Source organism: Lepidochelys olivacea, assembly GCF_965140295.1.
Source record: "Lepidochelys olivacea isolate rLepOli2 genome assembly, chromosome: 9".
NCBI lineage: Eukaryota > Metazoa > Chordata > Testudines > Cheloniidae > Lepidochelys > Lepidochelys olivacea.
In genome coordinates, this window is record NC_140419.1 from 32,758,472 (window position 1) to 32,785,612 (window position 27,141).

At 42.9% G+C, this 27,141-nt stretch overlaps 1 protein-coding gene across 1 annotated transcript in view; it reads right to left on the reverse strand.

Annotated features, from left to right (window-relative positions):
* ATP1B3 (ATPase Na+/K+ transporting subunit beta 3) overlaps positions 1–27,141 on the reverse strand; it is a 54,074-nt gene that overhangs the window by 2,948 nt on the left and 23,985 nt on the right. The window contains exons 3-5 of the mRNA XM_084638292.1: positions 21,006–21,113; positions 13,865–14,055; positions 12,632–12,682 (exon numbers count right to left, since the gene is read on the reverse strand). Of these exons, the coding sequence (XP_084494418.1) occupies positions 12,632–12,682; positions 13,865–14,055; positions 21,006–21,113 (350 nt within the window). The remainder of the gene's footprint in view (positions 1–12,631; positions 12,683–13,864; positions 14,056–21,005; positions 21,114–27,141) is intronic.

Here is a 27,141-nt window from a genome sequence, read left to right on the forward strand (position 1 = left end):
GTGAAGAAGCAATAGCAAATCTATATTTAAGGGATCACCTAGATTTCTGTTTAAATCCCAATTTTCAAACCTCCCCAAAATCCACATTTAGGACCTGTTGGAAAAATCGGCACACCAGTTCATGGCTAAGGGTTGAGTTTCTGGTGAACAGTGAGGTAATTTGACAAAGAGGTTCCTGGGATAAAGGCTACCCGAAAAAACAAAAAGAAAACCTATTGTTTAGGTGTCAACTTTTTCACAAACACGTTTTTGTGAGCAGACAGTGACAAGCATGAAATGCGTATGGATACTGCTCCTTATTGCTGAACTGCCTTCTATTGAGATCTCACTCCAAGACCAAACTCCATTACCTAAAATGTTCCTGCATTTTGTTTGACTCTTAGAGCAAGTGAATGGGACAGCTACAAACTATGCTGTGAGCTGTCCCTGGGACAGGTTAGCATGGTGATGGAGAGATACACACAAAATACGTTATGAGGTGTACTGGCCAGGAAGCCAGAATACCATGCATTTAAGCCTCCTCTTCCGCTGACTGCTGTTATTATTTCAGAGTATTCACAAGCTTTTATTAACCAAGGCCTCATATCTCCCATTTTGCAATATGATAACAGAGGCTGCACAAGGTCACTTCTGTCAGAGCTAGGAACAGAACCCACATCTCTAAAATGGCAGACCCAAGCCTCATCCACTCAGCTTTGGCTTTTGGATCAAATCTGCCAAAGCTAAATTTCCCTACATACAATGGAATTCTAGTGTAGTGATTATGTAGAGTTAAACACACATGGGTTGCAAAAAGCCAGGAAATGTCCCATGGCTAAGGCTACGACTTAGTCAAAGGTATTTTTAGTAAAAGTCACCGACAGGTCACGGGCAATAACCAAAAAGTCACAGCCAGTGACCTATCCATGACTTTTACTAAAAATACCCATGACTAAATCTTACCTGCTGAGGGGGCAGCCTGGGGCTCTGCTGCCACCACTCTGGGCCGGGAGGGTGGCCCAGTGCCCCACCACCGCTGCTGCTCAATTCCTTTGGGAAAGGGCGGACTGGAGTTCCACTGCTGCTCCCAGACTGCTGCTCCTGGGCAGCGTCCGGGACCAGCTGCCTGGGACTGTCAGAGCAGTGGCCAATGTGGCAGGTTCCAGAGCTGCCCCAGCTGCTCAGGGGGTCCTGGGGTCAGTCGCACCAGCCACTGCAGCTGTGCAAGTCATGGAGGCCCTGGAAAGTCATGGAATCCATGACTTCCGTGACCTCTGTGAAAGGCTCGCAGCCTTACCCGTGGCGAATGCAGTAGGGACTAGTGTGCAGAGACACCAACCTTGCTCTGAGACACTGAGAGGAGATTATGAAAAAAGGTAGGGAGGAATTAGGGACATTGCATGGACCTCCACCCCTTGCCTCCACTGCACCCCCAACCTCTTCCAAACACAGAGAAGGGGAAGATCAGCCCTAGGAAAGCAGCCCTTCTATGTCACCAAGGGTCCTTAATTATCATTACCAATCCTGGGCCTGGACTTCCTTCTGGACTTCCTTCCCAGGATGATCCTCCTCCTCCTCAGTCATGTTCCCTCTCTCCTCCACTGCCACCATCACTGCCTGCTCCTGCTTTTCCCCAGGTGACTGTGCAGTGAGAGTCTGATAGAATCAAGCCACAGCCATAGTCAGTGAAGTCTGGGGTGCTGGATTCACTGCCCAAACCATAGGTTGCCAATTGCAGGCAAACTGTCCTGCATGGCCCTTGCTGGCATGCTCCAGGTACTTAGAGCACATGATGGGGGCAGTCAGAGTGCAATATGCAGCCTTTGGCTTGGGCGGTGAACCCAGCAGTGCCCCAATCCATTCAAAATCACCACAGTTTGCTTCCTAACAGACTCTCACTGCGCAGTCTGAATGTGCCATCGAAGCAGTAGAGAAGAATGCCCACGGCCATACCTGCTGTATATTGGACCTAAAAATCAGGAGGATTACTGAAAATTAGGGATAGTTGACATCTCTGGCTAGGGGTATATATACACTAAACACTAAGCCTTGGCTCTGACTCAAGTTTGAACCCAAAGCCCCTCTCCCCATCCATACACAAAATCAGTCGACTCAGGTCAGAAAGTCCTTGCACCCTGTACAGGAGGAGGGGAAGGAAGGGGAGGGGAGCACAGCCCAAGTCCTACTGAGTCAGGTGAAAGTCCAGGCATTTCACAGTGTGGATGCAGATTGGGTCCAGGTTGCCAGACTTGTGTCTAGAGAATCTGCCAACCTATCCCACAAACCACTTCCCAGTCCTTCAATTCCAAAGCTTGCCACTTACTTTCCAGGAATAGGAAGCAAAAAACCATTACCTTTTCCATAACTGGTGTTCTTCGAGATGTGTTGCTCATGTCCATTCCATATTAGGTGTGTGCGCTCACCACATGCACCAGTGCTGGAAGTTTTTGCCTTAGCAGTATCTGTAGGGGACTGGCTCTGGTGCCTCCTGGAGTGGAGCCCGCATGGTGTGGAATAGAGAGGGGCGGCAGGTGGCTCCCCCAACCCTCAGTTCCTTCTTGCCGGAAACTCCGACAGTGGGGAAGGAGGGCAGGTTGTGGAATGGACATGAGCAACACCTCTCAGAACACCAGTTACGGAAAAGATAACTGTATTTTCTTCAAATGCTTGCTCATGTCCATTCAATATTAGGTGACTCCAAAGCAGTACCCCTGGAGGTGGGTAGGAGTTCATGGATGTGTAGATTGCAACACAGCTCTGCCGAACCCAGTGCTGTCTCTGGCCTGCTGAGTGATAGCATAATGAGATGTAAACGTGTGAACAGAGGACCATGTTGCGGCTCTACAGATGTCCTGGACTGGGTGTGCACCAGGGAGGCCGCCAAAGACAGCTGCACTCTCGAGTGGGCTCTGACAATCGGTGGCAGCGGAACCCCCACCAGGTCGTAACAGGACCTTATGCACGAGGTGATCCAATTAGAAATCCTTTGCGAGGACACAGGGTGACCCTTCATCCTATCCGCTGTAGCGATGAAGAGCTGAGTCGATTTTTGGAAAGGCTTGGTACGTTTAAAGAGAAAGCCAAGGCATTCTAGACATCCAGGGCGTGAAGACATCTCTCCTCACTGGTCTTGTGCGGTTTGGGACAGAATACCGGGAGGAAGATGTCCTGGTTCATAAGGAAGGTGGAGACCACCTTTGGCAGGAACACCAGGTGGGGCCACAACTGAACCTTATCTTTGTAGAAGACCATATATGGAGGTCCTGAAGTCAAGGCTTTAATTTCAGAGTCCATCTTGCCGATGTCACCGCCACCAGGAATATGACCTTCCATGACAGGTGGGAAAGGGAGCAGGAACCCAGCGGCTCAAAGGAGGGACCGGTGAGCCTAGAGAGGACCAAGTTAAGATCGAACTGCAGGACAGGAGTCTATGCAGGAAGAGTCTCCCAAGGCCTCTCAAGAATCTGACCCTCATGTCATGAGAAAACATCATCTGGCCCTGGATCGGTGAGTGAAAAGCAGAGATGGCCACGAGATTCGCTCTAATGCAAGAGCATGCCAGGCCCTGGTTCCTCAGATGAAGCAGGTAATCTAAGATAGACTGTATGGAAGAGCACGAGGGAGAGATGCTGCGCTCAAACGCCCAGTGGGAAAACCTTGTCCAGTTGGTCCGGTAAGTCAGTCTGGTTGAGAGCTTCCTGCTTCCCAGGAGGACCTGTTGGACCTCATACAAGCAGGTACGCTCTTCCGGGTTCATCCACGCCAAAAGGTGGAGGGACATGAGGTTCCGGTGCAGGAGCTGACCATTGCCCTGTGACATCAGGTCCAGTCAGTTGGGCAGGGACCAGGGAGGGGCCGCTGCCAGGATCATGAGTGTGCTGAACCAGTGCTGGCAAGGCCACACCAGGGCAATCAAAATAACCTGTGCCCTGTTTCTCTCTTGATCTTTGCCAGGACCCTGCTGATGAGAGGAATCAGAGGAAACGTGTACATCAGGTTCCCTGACCATGACAGGAGAAAGGCATTGGAGAGGGAGGCCTTGCTGTGAACAAAACCGGTGGTATTTCCTGTTTAGCCTAGTGGCGAACAGGTCCACTTGGGGAGTTCCCCACCTCTGGAAGATCATGCAGGCTACCTCCAAGTGGAGCGACCACTCGTGGTGCGAGAAGTCCCTGCTGAGGTGATCCACCAGCATGTTCTTGACACCAGGGAGGTGACAAGCTTCCAGATGGATTTCATGGCTGATGCAGAAGTCCTAAAGACAGAGTGCCTCTCGACAGAGAGTCAATGAACGTGCTCCCTCTTGCCTGTTGATGTAGAACATTAAGGCCGCATTGTCCGTCAGGACTCTCACTACCTTGCCCGACAGGTGAAGTAGGAAGACTGCATGCCAAGCGGACTGTCCTGAGTTCTTTCATGTTTGTGTGTAACGTCATCTCCTCCTCCTCTTGGGTCTGGAGGTCACTGAGGTGTGTGCCCAGCCAAAGTCCAAGGCGTCCGATACCAATTCGATGGAATGATGGGGGAGGGAGTCTCGAACAAAACCCCTTCTAGGATGGTTATGCGATCAGTCCACCATCGCAGTGAGGAGAGTACTGTCAGAGGAATGGTAAGGACCGTGTCCAGGTGATCTCTGGACTGGTAATAGACTGTCACCAACCATTGCTGCAGGGACCACTTCTGGAGCCTGGCATAGCAGACAACACAGGTGCAGGCAAACCTTAGCCATAGTCAGGGGGAATGCGGAGACCTCCGCGATGAGGCCCGTCAACGTCTGGAACCTTTCTAGTGACAGGAACGCTCTGGCGCAGGTCGAGTCGAGCATTGCTCCGCTAAACTCAATCCTTTGCACCGGAACAAACATAGACTTTTTGTCATTCACTAGGAGGCCCAGGGAGCGGCACATGGCTTGCAGCACCGTGACATCCTCTTGAACCTTAGAGCTGGAGTTGTCCTTCGCCAGCCAGTCGTTGAGGTATGGGTAGATCTGGATACCCCAACACCTGAGGTATGCAGCTACCACCAACATGCACTTGGTAAATACTCTGGATGCTGTTACCAGACGGAATGGGAGGACCACAAACTGGTAGTGGTGGGGGCGCACCATAAACCGGAGAAAGTGTCTGTGACCTTGAAAGATCGCTATGTGGAAGTCTGCGTCCTTCAAATCGAGGGCAGCATATCAGTCTCCCAGATCCAGGGAGGGGATGATAGAAGCCAAGGAGACCATGCAGAACTTTAGCTTCTTAAGATCCTTGATGAGGTCCCTCTGGTCCAGGATGGGCCGAGACTGCCCTTGGCCTTTGGGATTAAGAAATACCGGGAATAGAACCCCTTGTTCCTGTACCTGAGAGGCACTTCTTCCACCACACCCAAATGCAGCAACCCCTTTACCTCCTGTGCAAGGAGACTCTCGTGAGAAGGGTTCCTGAAGACGGATGGGAAATGGGGTGGAGGGGAGGTAGAAGTCAACTGCAGGGTATAACCCTCTGCCATAGTATTGAGGACACAGCTGTCTGAAGTTATAGCTGTCCATGCGGGGAGGAAAAAAGAAAGGCAGTTGGAGAACAGCAGGACAGACGGATCCGGGCTAAAGTCTGGTAGGTTGCCCTTGAGCGCATCCTCAAAACGCTGGACAGAGGGAGGAGGTGGGTAGCTTGGGAGGCACTTGTAGCCCCTATTCTTCTTATGGGGGGGAGCTCCTGGCAGGGTTGACTCCCTTGGCCCGGAGATTGCTGTGGTTTGAACCACTTACGGGCTGAACCGGGAACGTACAGCCCCAGAGGTTTCAGGGTAGCGCAGCATTCCTTAAGGCCATGCAGTTTACTGGCCGTCTGCTCTGCAAACAGGGCCTGGTTGTGGAAGGGGAGGTCGTGCATCGATTGCTGAGCCTCTGTTGACAGACCCGAGAGGAGCAGCCAGGATGCCCTTAGCATGGAGATGGCAGAGGCCATGGTGCAAGCTGGGGAGTCTAATGCGTCTGAGGCTGCTTGGAGGGCTGCTCTCACTGCAGCCATGCCCTCTTCGAGGATCGCCCGAAATTCCTTCTTGGACCCTTCGGGCAGCGAGACCTCGAATATGATCATAGGCTGCCGCAGGCTTGGCGGTTGGCCACTCTCAACTGAAGGCTGGAAGACGAATAAATTTTTCGCCCAAACAGATCCAGTCTCAAGTCTTTATTCTTGGGCGCAGCCCCAGATTGACCCCACCTCTCCCTCTGGTTAATGACTTCAATTACGAGGGAGTTGGTTTAAAGCTTGGGAATCAGGGCATGCCCCATCCCTAGGCTGAGTCGTTTCCAGGACCAACTAAGTAGAACTAATACCAAGGGTAAATACTAAACTATATACACTATTTTACAAAGAAACATTCGTGAGACACACTGAACTATGCGAAAGCTAGATAAAGCAGCAGAAGTTCCAGCACCATCAATGGTGGCAAGAAGGAACTGAGGGTGGGGGGAGCTAGTGGTGCCCCTTATACTGCACCAGGTGGGCGCCACTCCAGAGGGTGCCAGAATAGGTCTCCTACAGATACTGCTAAGGGAAAAGCTTCAGGCACCAGTGCATGTGGCAAGCACACACACCTAATACGCAACAGACATGAGAAAGCACTTGAAGAAGAATCTTCTGTTTCAAATGCAGCTGCTTGGCAACTACCCCTGTGCCAGTCTAGATAGGGGAAAATCTGCGGCTAAGGGAACAGGCATGACCAGCAGCATCTGGGTCACAGCTGGCATGTCAATATCCCCCTCTGAGAGGTGCCTTCAGCAGTTCAAAAACTGCAACTGAAATGTCCTCTACTGTCATGCAGATGTTCTGCCTATTTTGGGATACAGGCAGAGCATGAAGTAGAGAAGGTCATGCAGTTGCTCTGCCAGTGTCCCAAAATAGGACAGAACATGAGGTGGAGAAGTCCTTCCACTCTGTCGGGGTCTGTATGGTCTCCAGCTGCTGGGAACACACGGACCCAAAATAGCTCATCTGGATGTATTTGTGAACTAAAACCACTCAATACACTTCCAGTCAACCACCATAGGTCACACAGACAATTCTCCCACAATCCGCTATGAAACAACTGTCAGTTGGCAAGGGCACTAGGAACTCTGGGATACAATAGTAGACGTCCGCAGAAGCCGACTTGGGTCTGCATATTACAGTATGGATGCAACAGCAGGATTGTGAAGCCCAGGTTTCCACTGCACTGTGGATAACTCAAGCATGGGCTTGGAAACATGAAGTCTACAAGCCCGGGTCCCACAGATCAGGGCTTAGTGTGCAATGCAGATCCACATTAGGAGACCAGGGTCCTCTCTTATGCTCTACCACAGACTTCCCAGGATGAATGTGGGCATCGCTTACACCATCATTTTTGGATGCAACAATCCTGAGGTCTCTGCAGAGAATGCTCCACCCCCTGATATTTAATATATAATACTTAATCTCATCAACACATTAATTTGTTTGATACCGATCAGATTTACTGGATACGATATAAATCGGTAGAGACAACAGAGGACTGTTTTCATAAGCTATGGTCCAGAGGCCACACTTGGTTACGGAGTAACCTGCAGATAAAGTTAACCGAAGCACTTGATTAAATTTTACTAAAAATGTTAGTAAAATGTAATTGACTGCTATAGATAATGGTCCATTACTTAAGTAGTTATATACTTTCTCATGGACATGATGTTTCCAGAAGCACCCAGGACTCATTGCTAAAAGTTACATACAATCTAACATTTGAGGCTCCTTACTCTGGAAGAGATCATGCCTGTTCAGATCCATACAAGGAGGGGGCACTCCACATTCAAGTCTTCCCTATACAATGTGATGGCGAAACTCTCCACAGCTTCACAGCATTGTGCCCGCCCCTTCTGGACCCTGTGGAGGGCTGTCAGTGTAGTCCAAAAGGGAAGTTAAAAATGGACAGGAGTAGTACTGGGGTAAAGGATGCACATCAGCCTCCCACTGGCCCCACAGAAAAAATAAACCTCAAAAGTTAGTACAGCTCCAGCCCTTTAGTAATTTTTTAACATTATCCCCATGCTCCTGTGTATGCAAGGCTATTGAGAGCCAGAGCAGCAGCAGGCACAGATGGTCCCTCCACAGATGGCCCTGGATTTCTAGGAATCCTCCAGGTTTGAGAGTGGTAATGAAGAGGAATCTCCAAAAGGTTATCTTCACAGATCCTCAAGTACAAAGTCCCTTGATGGATTTTGCTGCAGGAGGGGAAAATTCAGGCCTTTGCTTGTTCAATTCGACCCACAGAGTAGGGAATGCAAAAGTGGCTTTTCTGACATAGATGCCGCTTTTCTATATGAATTCATGACAAAAGCAGTGTAGCAAACATATGTAGTAAGGATCAACTGTAGGGGTAGCAGTTAAATGGAAACAAGAGAAAAGGGAAGAATGCAGGTAGAGAGAGCAAGGAGAAAGCAGGAGAAAAACACATGCAGAAAACATCCAATTTCAGTATGGTAGGCTTTAAAAAAATAAACCCAATCATTTGTGATGTTTTGGATCCTGTTCCCAATTCTTCTCTGACCTGTAACTGTATTTATTTCTTCCTTCTTACTCAACCTCCTTTGGAGGCACATCTGTCAGATTGTTTGGCCTTTGAGCTAGCAAGCCCTGCTATATACTGCAAAGATTCAATATTTCCCATTACACTGTCCTTGTAAACTACAGTAAGTACTCACATACAGGGAAACACACTTTGTTCAATTGTATTTCTGTAATGATTCTTTCAAAAAACAAAGTATGGAATACATGAAAAGGGAAAAATGGATTAAACAGAAGTAGAGTAGTTGCACAACTGCATATACAATCATCGTATTTATATGCACAGATCTGGTAGCTATATGCACATAGGTATATTTGCATGTACAACTGCCTGATGAGCAACTGCATGACTAACTTTTGGAAAATCTGACCCTAAGTAATATATATGTGTGTGTGCACGCATGCAACTCAAGGAGATTACTGCAGAATAATCTACAAGAATTTCTAGACCAACGGTGGGCAAACTTTTTGGCCCGAGGGCCACATCTGGGTATGGAAATTGTATGGCAGGCCATGAATGCTCACGAAATTGGGGGTTGGGGTGCAGGAAGGGGTGAGGGCTCCAGCTCTGGGGTTGGGCCAAAAATGAGTTCAGGGTGCGGGAGGAGGCTCCAGGCTAGGGGTTGGGGTGCGGGTGGGGGAGTGAGGGCTGCAGCTGGCAGGGCAGGTTCTTGGGTGCAAGAGGGTGGGACTGAGGGGTTCAGAGGGCAGGAGGGGGATCAGGGCTGGGGCAGGGGGTTGGGACGCTGGAGGGGATCGGGGCACAGGCTCCGGACAGCGCCTACCTCAAGTAGCTCCCAGAAGCAGCGGCATATCCCCCCTCTGGCTCCTACAAGGAGGCACAGCCAGGTGGCTCTGCGCGCTGCCCCGTTTACAGGCGCCATCCCTGCAGCTTCCATTGGCCTTGATTCTCGGCCAATGGAAGTTGCGGGGGCAGCGTGCAGAGCCCCCTGGCTACTTCTACACTTAGGAGCCAGAGGGGGGACATGGTGCTGCTTCCAGGAGCTGTGCGGAGCCACAAAATACACAACGCAGGGCAAGGCCAAGATCCCACTCCCTGACAGGAACTCGAGGGCTGGATTAAAATGTCTGAAGGGCCGGATGCGGCCCCCGCCATAGTTTGCCCACCCCTGTTCTAGACCCTGAGTTCATCAGTGGCCTGGTTTTCAAAGATGATTAACACCAACAGCTTCAGCGGAGATTTGTGGTTGGTCAGCACTCCTAATAATCAGCCCATAGTTTGCAAAATACAAAATAGATACCCCCGATATTAGACTAGGATTGCCTCCAAATACAGTGAATATTATTGCAGAAGTGAAAACAAGGATGTACTGTGTCCTGAAGAAATGCAGAACTTGGGATAAATGCTGTTAAGAATGACTTGTAATCCTACAATTAGATTAAGTGGGAATCCAGATATCATCTACAATCACAGCTCATCTTGTTACCCAAATTGACATGTGGTGATAAGAGGAAGATCAACGATGATTAGTAAAATTTTGCCCTGTAAAAAAAGCTTAACTCGCCTCATACACCTTAAAATCCTAGTTATGTTGACATCAGCAAGGGAAGGCAACCCTACTCATTCAACTCTTCTGTAATTCATTCATCACCTTTTTTATTCTTTTCTGCAATTTAGAAAAGTAATAGTCATATCACTCTGCAAGCAGTGTAATAACTGAATACCTTTGGATTAAAATGATACATTTTGAAGGGAGTGTATATGCTGTGTATGCCTGGGTGCTATATGTGCCTGTGTATCCCTCTTACCTGTGTGTTTTGTTTTCCCCCCCCCCATCTAATATTTCCTTAAAAGCCAACAATATAATATATGTAAACAATATAGCTTAAGGTAAAGGAAAGAAAATGCTGCAAAAGCTATTCTGACTAACAAAGCTAAATATCTCTGGCAAAAGGCTAAAGAACTAAATAAAGAGACGAAAGCAACCAGAACATGGTGTATTAAGGAACAACAATTTGAAAGTCACAATTCTACCTGAAAAACTGTCACACTATTTTTTATAAATGACACTAAAAATTAATACAACTGAAAGACAAGAAAAAGTGTCTTTCAGTTTACTATATTCATTTTACAGCACTTCATAAATAAGTCACCCCCCTATAGAGTGGTTTCCAGTGTTTGCGTGACTCTTTCACAAAGCAATGGAGGGGAGAGAAATACTTAATAGTAAAATTCTTAAAAGGGTATCTATTTAAAATCTGTAGTCAATTTGAAAAAAAGTTAGGTTGTTTCAAGTACTACATCTGTCCTCCTGACAATTTTTGCCACACGTGTAGTACCTGAAACTTATTTTTTTAAATTTAATTTCACTACAGATTTCACATAGATGACGTCCTTTAACAATCTGAATAGATTGTACTTACAAGGACTCACACTGTATTGCAAGGAGGCAAAGACAGTAGTCTAAATCCTGTTCATATTTACACCCACAGAACTCCATCTAAGACTAGTTACACATTTCTCACGTACTTAAAGGGTAAGTGAGGAAAAAGCAGGCAGAAGACTGATAAAGAGCAGATCCAAAGCTAGATAGAAAATTTTATCTGGACCAGCATGATAATGGGATTTGTGCTTAATCACACAACATTCAAGAGACAGCTTACTTTTATCACTCTCAAATATTTTGAAGTTTACAGCAGTTACCAATATACCCATAATGCTGCATGAAGTTAAACATCCAACACATAGTACACCACACTGTTTTTAGACATCTGTCTTTGGCAAAGGAAAGCTCAACCCAGATGCAACCTCTGCTTTCTAGTGCAATCCTGGCTTTACAGGCAAGTTTCAAATTGGCTGCTGGGCCGACAGAAGCACAAAGAGGTAAAGCGAGTTGCCCCAAGTCTCATAAGGTGAAAAGCATATTCTTTATGAAAAATTCAAGTAAAAATACTTTGAACAGGGGAAACTACATGGGGTTGGAGAGGAAAACAACCTCCTACACACCTTTAAACTTGAGGAAGAATGCAGGGCACCTTCAGTCATTTTGCATCTGCTACTGCAGATGGAGTGTAAGTCTGCACAATTTATACTTCTATTAGTAATACCCTCACTTCCTGCCAACACGCAAACACCCTGATGACTGAAGAAGAGTGGGTCACCACAAATGTACATCATGATGGAGTCTGCAAAGTTCTCATGCATGTCAATACCACTTCGTCCGTACGGGGGGGGGGAATGGATTTGGAGCTTTTCACAGTCAAATAGTGTGGGAGAGAGGGTAGATAGAAGAGGAGGAAGAAAGAAGGGATAAAAGCACTCAAAGTAACTAACTCAACCTAGACTCAAAGCCAGAATATTCCTGGGTTCAATCCCTTGCATTGGCCACTGAATCACATGACCATCTTTAGAAGCTTCTTTTTTAAACCAAATACTTTGTTTTTTTTTAAATGTGGAGTTGGGAAAACATATGCAGAAGTCAGATCAATAAAATAATATGGACTGCAAGAAACTCTTCACACATGCTAAGCCATACAATAAACATGAATAGATCTGTTGATATTATAAGCTGTCTTCAAATCAAGTATGAACAAATTTTACTTTATGAACATTAACCATTTTAGAACTCCCACTTGTCTCTTACCCATCATTATATAAATTGTCTAAGATGCATTTGCAGCATGGAGAGAAAAACAAAAATATTGGTTATGAAATGGGAAAACAAAATACAACTTGTACTGAAGTAAAAAACAAAAACAAAACATATTTCAATATGAACAAGAAATCACATGTATCCTTTTTGTCTTCAGCTTTGTCAAACCTACCTGATTTTCACATAAGTCTTAATGATATGACACATGAAAGAACAAAAGAACAATTTTTAAACTGACATAGAATAAAAAAGGTACCTTTATGAAAAAGTTAAAACATACTGAAGCACTAACCTGCATGAACACAAAACAGATATAGCTATCAAAAGAAATCAAAATGTGGATTTAAAAATAATGGAAGTTTCAAAGAAAAAATGAAGTTAAAAATCTTTGCTTCTAGCACTTATGCTTGCTTTTCTCTCTGTTTAAACATAAAGGAAAATGGCCATAAATACTTATCTTTATTCAATACTCACCTTAGGTGAACATTGTATATGTGGTTCTCCCTCAGGCTTTAATCCAATTATCTAAAGAAAGGGAAAAATCTCCATAAACAGCTATTTTTCTGTGGGACTTGTACAAAGCTGATTTTTTAAAAACATATTAATGTACGGGAGACATTTAACGTGCAATTACACTTTGACTATGACAATAAAAATGGTATTACAGGTTTCCCTGGTTATCATGGTAGGATTTCTCTATTAAACGTGTTCAGTTGATAGGCAACTAAGTCTCCAGTTTCCAGGTCTACAGCCCTAGTAAAAGAGCATAAAAACTGGGTTCTTTCCAACTCAGGCATTGTTACCAACAAAAGGTTCTCTGAAGTTAGCTCAGACCTTCAGTTACAGCTGGACAGTTTCATTTCCTTCAGGAGGCTTGCACATGTGTAATTAATTAGACCTTAGTAAAAAAATTTGTTGATGCACAAGACTAGAATAGAATCCATTGTTCACTCTTTAGTTACATTCCTTCTGAAGAGCATAAAGAAGAATGAAAATAGCAAAAACTCCACAAGCTTATTTTCTTACTGTAGTAAGCAAATATGACTAAATACACACCGGGACCAAACCTGGTGAGTAAGAAGGTACCATTTTGACATAGTGCCATGGACTCGAACCATACTAAGATCTAAAGTGCTCCTCAAAATGGTTCCACTAGCCACAGCCAGTAGCAGTTGACTATTCCAAATTAAGCATGTAAGATTAATGGCTGAATCTAGGTGTTATGTCCAGGCAACATATCATATAACATGCAGTCAGCTACCAAAGAGTAAAATATTTTATCACCACCACCCCGCAATAACATTTTCAACACAACTGTTTTCAAAAGTTAAAGCAAGCACCATTACATTCTGGTTCATACTTGCATTCTGGAAACGTAAACAAATTTAATTTTACACTGAGCTTTTTCTTTTACAAGGTAAGAGTAGCACCCTTGTATTTAAAACTGGGCTTCCAGTTTTGATCCATGGAAACAAAGCCAATATTCTTAAGTTTTAGAGATTTAAACAACTTGTCCCCACCCCATCCCTAAAGCAAAATTGTTAGTTATTTCAGTAAGTTACATTGTTTTATAGAGAGAGAAGGAAACTGAAGGAAAAGCCAGGACAAATAATCAAGCCATTCTCTGGAAGAAATTTTCATAAAGTTTTAGTTAGAAAACTAAGTTTTAAACTTAAGAAAACCAGAAAAAAAAGTCTGTGCACTTACTCTATTCATTTTCACAAGCACACATGGAGTTCCTTTAGCATAGCCAAAAGTGTCATCTTCTACTCCAGAACATGATCCAAGCTTAGTGCGATTAAACTGACATGCCTGTTTAACAGCACGATCTTCATTCTGCTCAAACAGTTTTCCTGCGGTACATGCTATATTTCTGGATTGTTCTGAATCATCATATGCTATAAATAAATAAATAAATAAATAAATCTAAATCTATTGGTGTAACATACTCATGCAACCAATAAGCACACAACCCTATAGTAAACTACTTCTCAAGGTCCCTTATCTCTACATAAATTTGTAAGGTTTTCAGCTTGAAAATAAAATTGTTATTTTCCCACTATACCTTTCCTATTATGCAAGACAGCAAAAACTATTTGCAGGTATTTTTGTCACCAACAGGTGGTGCTAGAAGTTTTCTATTCATTAAATTACTGAGATGCCAAATTAGTCCCCCTAGTTCTCTTTTCACATAGATATGGCTCCAGAAACTGCCAAGCCTTTCCATTTCTCTAGAAATGAGGCGACAGGTGTAAACTGAGCAGAAGTAACATAAAATGGAAGGATGATCCATTCTGGGGAAACGGACCTACAAAATCTACATTACTCTTCTCCTGTAGTAAAATTAATCAGAAGATATAAAATTCTTCCTAGTGGTTGACATTACTGCTATCAAAAACTTCAGTTCTACTACCCTTAACAAGGGCAGCAGGCATAGCTCCTGGCAAAGACCAGATATATCAAGGAAGGCAGAAATTCACTTATAACCACAACCAAGGTAATCTGATCTGCTGAACAGTTGGAAACAAGACATCTTCCCCCAAAGCCCTCCTCTACTAGGTCCTTTCTCAATTATTGTGGACATCACCCTGCCTTCACACTCAGGTTTCATCTTTAACTCACATCTTCCTCTAGGTCCTCACATCTTGCTAACTCTTTCTGCATAACATCTCAGACAGGGCGGGCAAACTTTTTGGCCTGAGGGCCACATTGGGTTTCAGAAATTGTATGGAGGGCCGGTTAGGGGAGGCTGTGCCTCCCCAAACAGCCAGGCATAGCCCGGCCCTCGCCCCCTATCTGCCCCCCCCCGCTTCTCGCCCCCTGATGGCCCCCCCGGACTCCTGCCCCATCCAACCCCCCCGTTCCCTGACAGCCCCCCTGCGGCCCCCAGAACCCCATCCAACCCCCCCTTCTCCCTGTCCTGACTGCCCCCCCCCTGGAACCCCTGCCCCTGACTGCCCACCACCACATCATCCAACCCCCCTTCCTTCCTGACTTCCCCCTGGGACCTCTGCCCACATTCAACCCCTCACTTCCCCGCCCTCTGACCACCCTGACCCCATCCCCACCCCCGAACTCCCCTGCCCAACTCCCCCTGCTCCCTTACCGCGTTGCCTGGAGCACCGGTGGCTGGCGGCACTATAGCCACACTGCCTGGCTGGAGCCAGTCATGCCACCACACAGCACCGGGTCAGGCCAGGCTCTGCTCCAGGAGCTCGCAGCCCTGCCGCCCAGAGCACTACGCTGGCAGCCCAGTGAGCTGAAGCTGCAGGGGAGGGGGAACAGCAGGGGAGGGGCCGGGAGCTAGCCTCCCGGGCCAGGAGCTCAGCAGCCAGGCAGGAGGGGCCCGCAGGCCGTAGTTTGCCTACCTCTGATCTAAGATATCATATGACCTTTCTTATCCATCCAAAGATGGAAACTCTGGTCCAAGTCTCCAACATCTCATATCAATTACTGCAATACCCTTTCCCAGGGCCTTGACAAATGCAGTCTTGCCTGGCTCGTATCCATTTAGAATACTGCTGCAAAGACCATTTTTCTAGCCCATGCTTTGACCATGTAACCCCTCTCTTTGAATCCCTCCTCTGGCTCCCCCTTCTACATTGCATCAACTATAACTGCTTGCATTTACCTTGAAGCCCCTTCTTGGCCAATCCCCACCCTATCTATCATCTCATTCATTATCGAGCAGTTGATGATCACCTCCAATCGGCCCATGATGCCAGCCTCCACTGCACACTTGTTAAATTTTCAAACAAGTACTTTCATGCTCTCTTCCATGTTGCTCCACACACTTGGGGAGGCACTCCCGGTAAACATAAGCAAATCTACCTCATTATATACCTCCTAATTCCTCCTCAAAACTCTCCTTTGCTATGACACCTACAAAAAACTTGACAATGTTTAGGTATGCAGAGACCCCTGCCTATCATGCTGATCAATATTGTCTGTATCCTTGTACTCCCCCTCTGTATCCATTTGTTGTTGTCTTATACTTCAACTGTAAGTTCCTTTGGGCAGGGAATGTCTTTTTGTTCTGTGTTTGTACAGGACTTAGCACAATGGGGTCCTGGTCATATGACATATGAATAATAAAGGCCAATATACAAAATAGCTTGTCATGGACCAAATTCTGGGTGATGTAAGCACTCCTGCCACAGAATCTCAGAACCTTCTGGATAACAGCATTCACCCAATATTTGTGACCATACATGACAATCTGGAGAGGTGCAGTTTCAACCAGCACTTATCTCTTTCCATTCAAGGTTCTGGCTGGTAGAGTTACCCAGTGCAAGAGGCCATGAGGCCCAGCAGTCTAAGGCAGAATATCTTGCAGTCATTTGGAGGTCTTGACCCAAGCTTAAGAATAATTTAAAACTTATTATGAAATTTGTTCTTGTTGAAGATGTACGATCATTAAATCTAGAGTTCAGAGTTATACATATGAACTCCAACACCTGTATCATTGTGGAAGTGGACTTTGGAGGCTTGAAGTGAATACTTAAGCCCAAAGTCTAGGACAGCTGTCAGACTATCTTGAGTGCTGTGTGTACCCTTTAAGATGACTGGTCCTTTGCTTAGCCACTAGTCGAGATACAGGTACACATGAATAGCTAGCCTTCTCAGAAGGGACAAGAAATCATATTTTGTAACAAAGATCTCTGCTTCCTTAGAGAAACTCCTACTCTTCTGGGACCCTGATTGCTGACGTCAGATTGCTCCAAAAGGTAAGGGGGATCATAAGGATAAGGTGGTGTGATCCGTTAGAGAGTTCATGTATTAAAGAGATTCCAAAGAGGGGCTATTAAGGATCCACAGTCCCTAAGCAATCGTCAAGATGTGGACTGCATTTTAAGATGTTGAGAAGCACAGCTATAGGTCACTAAATTGGATTCTGTTCTCTTCCTGTTAGCTATTGGTCCAATTTTGGTGGTGCTCGCAAATTTGATCACAGCTGCATTTATTGCTGAAACCACAGAAAGCAAATGTGCAAAGTAAATTGAAAGGTGGGGTTTTTGGGTTTGGTTGGTTTTTTTTTAAATTTAGATGCTATGAGTTTTGGAAACCCTAGCACAACTAGCAGCAAGTATCAGTCTTTGAAGATATACATTCTTCACCATTATCACAGAAACAGCTCTTTAAACCAAACAGTTCTATGGCAGTGGGCATATTCAAGCTGAGACGCACTAGACTCGGGAATGTTTTAATTTAATGTGAACTAAATGCTAGAACTACTGTACAATTGTTTTTTATTTAAATTGAGAGTATTCAAGTACACAACTCAGATGACAAATTCAAAAGCCACCATCTCAAATGGCATTCTTGTTGGTAGTCTCAGCAGAGCAAAGGATTCAATGAGAAGAATGAACAACTTTTTTACCCTGTAAATACTACCTCCAGGACAGGATTCAGGCAGATTGCCCCTCGGCTATCCCCCCCCCAGTTTAACAACTGTAGTGCAGGTGGCAGCAGCGTAAATGGGTAAGTAGAGAACTTAAGACGGTAGGGTTGCTGATCCATCCACCTGTCTCAAGTTCACCTAAAAACCCACCAAAGTAGGCAACAGATAAGCAGTGCATTGGTAGTAAAATACCCTGGCTTGCTGGGGGCAGGTGTTACACCAAAATGCAGGAGTATGTCAACTTTTTTCCAATACACTTCTAAAAATATCTTTAAAAGGTTCAAGATTTTTTAAGCAAAATGGTGAAAAAGTTTAAGTTTCCATAACTTTACAAGATAGGCTGCTTATTCATGCTAATAAGAATAGTCACTAAACAAAATAAAAGATATGTACCTCTACTAGCCAGAGGGGTCTCATTATATAGAGTTAAACAGAACATGAAACTGAAATTAAAACTGTTTGAATCATAAATTATCTACATGTTAACCACAAGATTAAAAGTGTTTTCCAATACTTCTACTACGTTATTTCAACTCAGCAAACCTTGATGCTCCCATATGACCTCCTCTTACAAAGATCTTTTAACTCTCTCCTACACAGCCCCCAAGCAAGCATAATCTCCTTGTGTACCATACAACTTCAATTTCTTCCACCAATTTTCCCTTGAAAATTCACTTTATTTAGTGCTCAATGATTGCACCATCCAAGGATACTGGAATACTATGAACATCCAGTGTACGTCGGGGTCACATTAGATGAAATGCTGACATTCAAAGAACAGATCAAAAAGCTGGGGAAAAAAGTGAACTCCAGGAATTGTGTACTCCAGAAACTGGCCAGCTGACCCCAAAACACTCTGACCAGCCAGTCTGGCCTTGTGTTACTCAACTGCAGAGTACAGTGCCCCAGTATGGAGATGTTCAAGCCAGGCACACAACGTAGATATTGAACTCCATTAATCCTGTAGGATAATCCCTGGGACTTTCAAATCGATTCCCATACTGTCACTATACTATCTCTGGGGGATTGCACCACTATCAGTGAAGTGGGATGCCTTCAGTAAAAAGACTACAAAAAACAGACGCTTTGTACAAGACATCCACTGCACAGACAGATTCCACCATCCAAGAGGTAGAAGCCCAGAAAGACATTTGCCTCTGAAAATCTCTTACCACAAAATACTTTGTAGTCTTTGATGGGGGTAACAAAATAGCTGGATATGTAAATGATCTTGGAAAAACTGGTTCCTTCAGAACAAACTCACACAGGCACTGACCTTGAATGAGAACACGAGCATAATCTAAATCGAATTAGAGGTGGAGTGGCAAAGCCTGGTGAGAATCTGAGGGGGAGACTGGGACTGAGAACCAATAGGGTAGGGAGGAGCATGTGAAGACAGATTGCACAAGGGTCCAGGATGCAGGGAGGAAAATTGGCATTGACTGAGCAAAGAGAATGGGACAAGGAACTGGAGGGAGGGGGAGGGAGAGACAGAGGACACAGAGATTGGATGAGGCATCCATGAAGGGAGAACAGCACTAGGAGCCAGTGAGAACAGGGAAATGTGGGTCGGGGCAACTGGAGGTCTGAGTTGGGGAGAGTGACAGATCAAATGAGGAGACAGGAATTAGGAGAGTGGTGTTCTGGAATTGGCTGGGAAAGAAGAATGGGACTGGGACAAGGAGCCAGGGGTTGGGAAGAAAGACTTGGGACAAAGACAGGTTAGCAGGGACCCCTGCCTGATTCAATGCACAGGATGGATCTGCTTTGGGGATGAATTAAGGCTGTATAGTAAAGGAGACTTATGTGTAGGACGCCTGCTTCATTTATTGCAGAAGTTGGAAGGTAGTTAATGAATCTGGCAAGGGACTGGGGAAAGGGAAAGCATTGTGTCCTGGTAAATGCTGCCCTGGAGAACTGGATCCTATCCTTGTCTCTGTCACAGGAATTCCTATGGGATGCTATACAAGTGGCTTAAACCAAACTTTTTAAAAGGTGGTCACTCATTGTATTCCTCATTTTCTGGGTAATGAGATGTTGGGGTCTGATTTGTGGAAGTCCTGAGCACTCTCATCTCCAACTGACATCAGCGGAAGCTGTGCTTGAATACATGGAGTGACATATAAAGCTAAGTACTCTGAAAAATCAGGTTCTAGGTTTCTCAGATTGGACACTCAAAACTAATAGATACTTTTAATTTCAATCTCTCTGCACCTGCATTCCCCATCTGTACAATGGGAATAATAATATCCTCTCATCCCACAGGAGTCATGTGAAAACAAATTCATTAATGTTTGAGAAACAATCATACTATAGCAGTGAGCTCCTGGAGAAGCCCTGAATAATAATTCAGTCTTCAGAACAAGGTTTGACTAGTGTGCAGTAAATAAGGCATGGGCTACACATTGAAAAACAGGGAGAACACACAATATTGAATAGCCTTATTAATTGAGCACCTTCCATTCTGTGCACTGAATGAGGAGTCCTGTGGAAAAATTAGCACATGATCATGTAATTAAAGATTGTATCATGGTACCTATGCACAAAGGGGCCAAATTAAGATTGTACAAACAACTTTAATTCTGACACTTCCTAACTTTTGAGTGCTTGACTTAGAAACCTTAATAACATTATTTTATCTTAGTTTTTCTAAGTAACATAAAAACAGAAAACATATTACACAAATAACTTTGCTATTCATTTATCTACCCTTTGTCTAATATAATCTTTTCCCACATACTAACTTCAATTGTAATCTCTTTTGTCATGTTTTATAAACCTGTAAAATACCATGCACCAATATGACATTATATATAAAAAGTAAATAATACTATCATATTGTTTGCATGCAAGTTTATTTCTTTAACCAATTTAATGTCACTCTTAACTAGGCTTGTGGCAGGAGGACCCAATTCCTTCCTCAGCTATCCAAGCACACTACCTACTGACGTCAGTGAAGGCTGCACAGCTGTAAATCATGGTAAACTTTGACCAAACATTTAACTCTGGATCTTGTATTTATTTAAGGAATGAAAAGCAGAATATATAACTTTTACTGATCTGTAGAAGTCTTTCTGTTCAGAATGGCCATAGTACATTAGCAAATCTATCGAACACCGTAACAAATCAGTATACAATTTAGAGCAGTGGTCCCCAAGTTTTTTCTGTCACTCCCCTCTTGCCCGGGAGCCGCAGCTGGAACTGTGGTTGGTGCCTGGGAGCAAAGCTGGGGACCCAGCACAGCTGGGGGGCCCTGCCTTCCTACCTCCCCACCCCCAAACATTTCTCCACACACCCCTACAGGGGTGCATCCCAGAGTTTGGAGACCACTGATATAGTTAATAAATGTTAAATTCTACAGATCATGTCCTCTAAAGGAAATCAACTGAATGTATTTATAGCTACAGCCTGTCCAAACACTGTAATGTAAAAAAACATTCTACTTACACTTTAGAAATTGTTTAAGTGTAGAAACGTATTCTGCATATGACTGGGAGTCAGACTTGTTAAAATAAAATTCCAGTGCAGTGACTGGCTTTGGTGAAATCATAAGTCCTTTTAAAGAAAAACAAAATATAAGTCAGATATTAAACAACTTTTTTCACCCCCACCCTCATTTCTCAGAAAGACATTTTTCAAATTGTAAATAGACCATCTAGTATGGAATTTTAGCATTCTCCTTATACTGTACAACCATATTTTGAGGGTAGATTTTTAAAATCAATTTTTAACACCAAAATCTAAATTACAGTCTAAAGTTACGATTTAAGTGCAAGCTATAATAATTAGAATTCATAATCATCAAAACCCAAATGATTGAGAATAGAAAAATTAGCTAATCACCTGCAGTTTTAAAGTATTTTACTGATTACAGTTTTACTTTGTACTTTCCATATTCAACAAAATTATACCAAGGCTTTTCTTTAAAAAGAACATTTTAATTTTTAGACTAGTGCTAAGTAAGACAGTCTAGCGGATAGCTTCCATACCTTAAGTTTACTTACTCGGTATGTGGGTATTTTTACATACTCTTAGTTCCATTATAAATTTGTTACTTCTGTATCTCCTGTGCATACTTTTGAAACCTACTAATTTTAAAGAAGTGGTTTATAAAGCCAAAAATGCCTTACATAGTAAAACTGGAGGCTATTATAATTTTAATTTCAGGGTGACCCACAGAGAACAAAAGAGGACTTGCACCTTTCAAAAAAAAAATAATTCTTTATAACGTATACAGATGGCCTTAAAGGTCTCCTAGCCAAAAACAAAATCACATTGATTGTTCTTTTTCACCTTTCTTCCCCGCACACCAGAAGTTCAGATTATGTCTACATTTGAAGACTACAGGCAGCAGCAAAACTAGTAGGATGAGATAGCAAGCACTGAAGAAACAAAACTTGATCTCCTGAGGATACAATTTTTTATTTGGAGAGTTTAAAAACGATTGGTTAACCTATGTAACTAGAAAAACCTCATAGGAAAAAAAAATGTGTTTTTGTTAAGGGTGTCTACCCACTCCACATCTTCAATTAAGACTTGAAAAAGGCCACCACACATCTTTTGGTAAACCCAGGAAGACTAGACACATAAGGTTCTTGATATTTCTAAGTTGAAATATAAACAAGATTTCTGCCCCCCACACAAAAAATGGGGGGGAGGCACTTCTTTATACATCATAAAAAGGAAAAGGATGTAACAAAATCAGTTTTCCCCTCTCTGTAGGTCACTTCTAATACACTTATTTAAATATATAATATAAAATGATAAACTTATCAGAAAGCATATGGAAAGTACAACTACATAGACCAAACCTATCAGTGATCCACTGCAAGCCCCACGTGAAGACACAGAAAATGGTGGGTTTTTTTTTTTAAAATAAGGAAATGATTTTGACAAATTAGAAGTTTTCAGAGAAGGAATGAGTTCCAGAGACTAACATTGTATATATGCCTTTTAAAAATGCACTTCTTGACTCATTCACCTTTTCTGTGAGGTTCACAAAAGCACAGGTTCTCCCTCTCACCCCAGCAGCAGTTAGTTAAACTATTTCCCAGGGCAAGTGTTACCTAAATGCCAGTATGACAGTCTGATACATGAAACTACAAACCCCATTTTGCTTGATGAATGCCATTTTGACGGTAAACTGAACTGTACCTTCACTGTTGCCTTTTAACCTCCATATTGAACTGGGATTCCATGAGGTGTCAGCAGAGGGCTAACAATGGAGAGCAATCAAGAGTCATTAACCTGGAGGGCATTCCATTCAAATGGACACTCCCTAGGACAGTGCACCCCAGAACCACCAGTTATCCCAGGTGGAGCTGTAACTAAGCAATGTGTCATCTGACAGGACTTGAAACTGGGGAGGGGGAGAGGGGGAAGACTTTGACACTTGGAACTTTATACAAAGGAGGCGCTCTCAATTTTCAAACTAGCCATTTTAAGAAAAAAAAAAGACCAGTACAAGGCAGCAAGACGGAGAAAAAGCAGAGAAGAGTGTAGGGACCCTGGAAGGCTTGAGCAAACTCAAAGGGCTCTGTGTATAGGTTTTGGTTTTCTTCTCATAGATGTGCCTCTCTCCTATGCTTTGTGAGTAAAGTGTGTGATTGGCTTAGAAATTCCTTTATAAAGTCTGCATTACTTGCTTTAACTGTCACACAGTCTCCAAAAGGTGAGACAGTAATCCAAAAGGTCCACTGTATCTGTGGAACCCTGGGAGCATGTAACAAACTGGGGAGGCATACAGAGAACTAGCACTGGTTTCAGAATTTAGGCATTTGGACTCCAGAGTCCCATATCTTAGAAAGGGTTGCTAAATCTGCAACCCAAGAGCATGCTAGGAAACCCAGAGCTTGAGAACGTGACTGGATTCAGTCAAGACTAGGGATGTAAATATCATTTTAAAAAGTTAACTGTTTAAATTATTAAAATTATATCAGTTAACTGATTAAAGGGAGAGGGCCCAGGGTTAGGGTGGGTTAACAGTAAGACTAATGCTTATCGGGTTAACCGTTTAATATTTTACATCCCTAGTCAAGACCCAGCCAACTTAAGAGCATGTGGGATCCAAGATTTGGGACTATTACAACAGGCTGGTTAACATCCACAAGGGGAACTAATCAGTTTTTAACAGCCAGATTTAGTTATCTGATAGCACTTACAAATGGAAAAAGCCCAAATTCTTAAGCTCATTTGTATTTGGTGAATACTATTACACCCCCACTGAACAATATAAATGAAATGTCAATTAGAGAAATCAGACAGACAATTTGATTTTTGTAACTACATTTAAAATAAGAATAAAAACCTTTGACCTATGCCATCCAGATTGTGTACATGGTGTGTTTTTTTTTTTTTAAATAAATTTAAGATTTATAGCCAGGTCTATGACATGTTACACTGCAAGTAAAAACATGACAGAGTTAAGGTGAAAACAACAAATTTCCAATCATAAAGAGATGAATATGCAATATTACTGTAATCTTCAAAATGCATACACTGTTCAGTGATTAATTTATAGAAAACACAAATTAAAAATATTGTAATTAGTAATCAAAGAACCAGAGTCTTTCTACCTTAAAGTTCTTTGGTTAACACACATTAGAGCTGAGTTACAACCTTAAAAGAGATGTTTCCTACATTGCAAATGCCTGGAGTACAACCACTTTTAAAATTTACCTTCCTTCACACCTCCCCCAAGCAAATTCACAGCCTATATGATACTGGAATTGTCAGAGCCACCGTGGAACTTCATCAGAGCATAGAACTGATTATATAGTAAAGGACATAGGGAAAGAGGTCAGAAGTTGCTTTTTTGGTGAAGTTTCAGGATTTTTTATTTACATATTTAACGATTTTATACAATGGAACATTCTATGGTTTTAAAGCTTAGAGAACCCTGTTGAGAACAACTGAATACCAAGGCCCTGAAACTGAATAAAACACCTTAAAATGCACAAGCAAAATTACTGACGGGACAATAGTGATGTTTTTGTTCATGGACTGAATTGTGTTGGCAGACTTAGATAAGAGGAAGCTAATCAGTATAATAAAATACACAAAACGTAACTCCAAAAAGGAAAAACAGGAGTAAGGTGACAAAGACATGATTATATGAAAATAGCGTGGATAGCAAATGCTATGTAAATTGAACCTTGGGCACGCATATTGCACAGGTTATAGGTTTACTGGAAGAAAGCTAATTAATATGTAATGTGGGAAGGTACAAGAAACCAAGTGAACAGGGCCCAAGTCAGAGGACACTAGACCAGAGACTGAGATGACCATCATGCAGTGTGGAGAGCTTCCCAGTACTCCAGAACTGAGTAACTGGAACCCCTACCTGTTCTGTGTTATCTGTTTATTATCTGTCAAATATATGATCAGAAACTGTAAGTGATAATGACTGTCTGAAAATTTATAAATTAAGGCAAAAATTGATTAAACCTGAACTGAATGAACTTGTTTCCAACCTTTGAACACCTCACTCAATTTCAAAAGAGGGTGGTACTGACTACAGGTAGTCCAACCTCCTTCCCTAAACTCTGGGATGTGTTCAAATACATATCTGTATTTTGTGGTATCATATGGGCCCATGTCTAGAATCCAAAAGTCACACACTAGCTGCTCCATGTTCCAGGTAAAACTGTGATTATAAAACTATTCCCACTTACGTCAATGGGGAAGTTAGGACAATGTTGAGCACTTTTGAATATCCAACCTCAGTCCTTCAGAGAGTTATCAGGATTCCTTATGCAAGAGCTCACCTTCTCTCAAGGGGGCATTTAAAAAAAAACCAAAACAAACAATCATAAGTAGGGCTGTCAAGTGATTAAAAAAAATTAATCACTATTAATTGCGCTGTTAAACAGAATACTATTTATTTAAATATTTTTGGATGTTTCCTACATTTTCAAATATATTGATTTCAATTACAACACAGAATACATGGTGTACAGTGCTCACTTTGTTTATTTTTATTACAAATATTTACACTGTAAAACACAAAAGAAATAGTATTTTTCAATTAATCTAATACAAGTACTGTAGTGCAATCTCTATCATGAAAGTTGAACTTACAAATGTAGAATTATGTACAAAAAAAACCTGCATTCAAAAATAAAACAATGTAAAACTTTAGAGCCTGCAAGTCGAATCAGTACTACTGTTCAGCCAATCGCTCAGACAAACGTTTGTTTACATTTGCAGAAGATAATGCTGTCTGCTTCTTGTTTACAATGTCACCTGAAAGTGAGAACAGGCGTTTGCATGGCACTGTTGCAGCTGGCGTCACAAGATATTTAAATGCCAGATGCACTAAAGATTTGTATGTCCCTTAACGCTTCAACAACCATTCCAGAGGACATGCGTCCACGCTGATGATGAGTTCTGCTTGACAACGATCCAAAGCAGTGCAGACCGACGCATGTTCATTTTCATTATCGGTGTCAGATGCCACCAGAAGGCTAATTTTCTCTTTTGGTGATTTGGGTTCTGTAGTTTCCGCATCAGAGTGTTGCTCTTTTAAGATTTCTGAAAGCATGCTCCACACTTCATCCCTCTCATATTTTTGAAGGCACTTCTGACTCTTAAATCTTGGGTGAAATGCTGTAGCCATCTTTAGAAATTTCACATTGGTATCTTCTTTACATTTTGTCAAATTTGCAGTGACAGTGTTCTTAAAACAAACAATATGTGCTGGGTCATCATCCGAGACTGCTATAATATGAAATATATGGCAGAATGTGGGTAAAACAGAGCAGGAAACATACAGTTCTCCCCCAAAGAGTTCAGTCACAAATTTAAATTAATGCATTATTGTTTTAATGAGCATCATCAGCATGGAAGAATGTACTCTGGAATGATGGCTGAAGCATGAAGAGGCATATGAATCTTTAGAGCATCTGGTACTTAAATATCTTGCAAAATCAGCTACAAAAGTGCCATGCGAACATCTGTTCTAACTTTCAGGTGACATTGTAATTGAGAAGTGGACAGCATTATCTTCTGTAAATGTAAACAAACCTTAGCGATTGGCTGAACAAGAAGTAGGACTCAATGGACTTGCAGGCTCTAAAGTTTTACATTGTTTTGTTTTTGAGTGCAGCTATGTAACAAACAAAATCTACATTTGTAAGTTGCGCTTTCATGATAAAGAGATTGCACTACAGTACTGGTATGAGATGAATTGAAAAACACTATTTCTTTTGTTTATTGTTTTTACAGTGCAAATATATGCAATCAAAAATAATATAAAGTGAGCACTGTACAGTTTGCATTCTGTGTTGTAACTGAAATAGATATATTTGAAAAGGTAGAAAAACATCCCAAAGTAAATTTCTATTGCTATTCTATTGTTTAACAGTGCGATTAATCACAATTAATTTTTTGAGTTAATCGCGTGAGTTAACTGCGATTAATAGACAGCCCTAATGATCAGTTATTTGATCTCTAAGCATATGTGATTACCTGCAACATCTGTGGTAATATCAAATCTTCAGACGGTCAAAATATATATATATATATATACTCTTTGAAAATAATGTCTAGAAGCTATAATGGCTCTCTCCAGAGCAGTTACAGT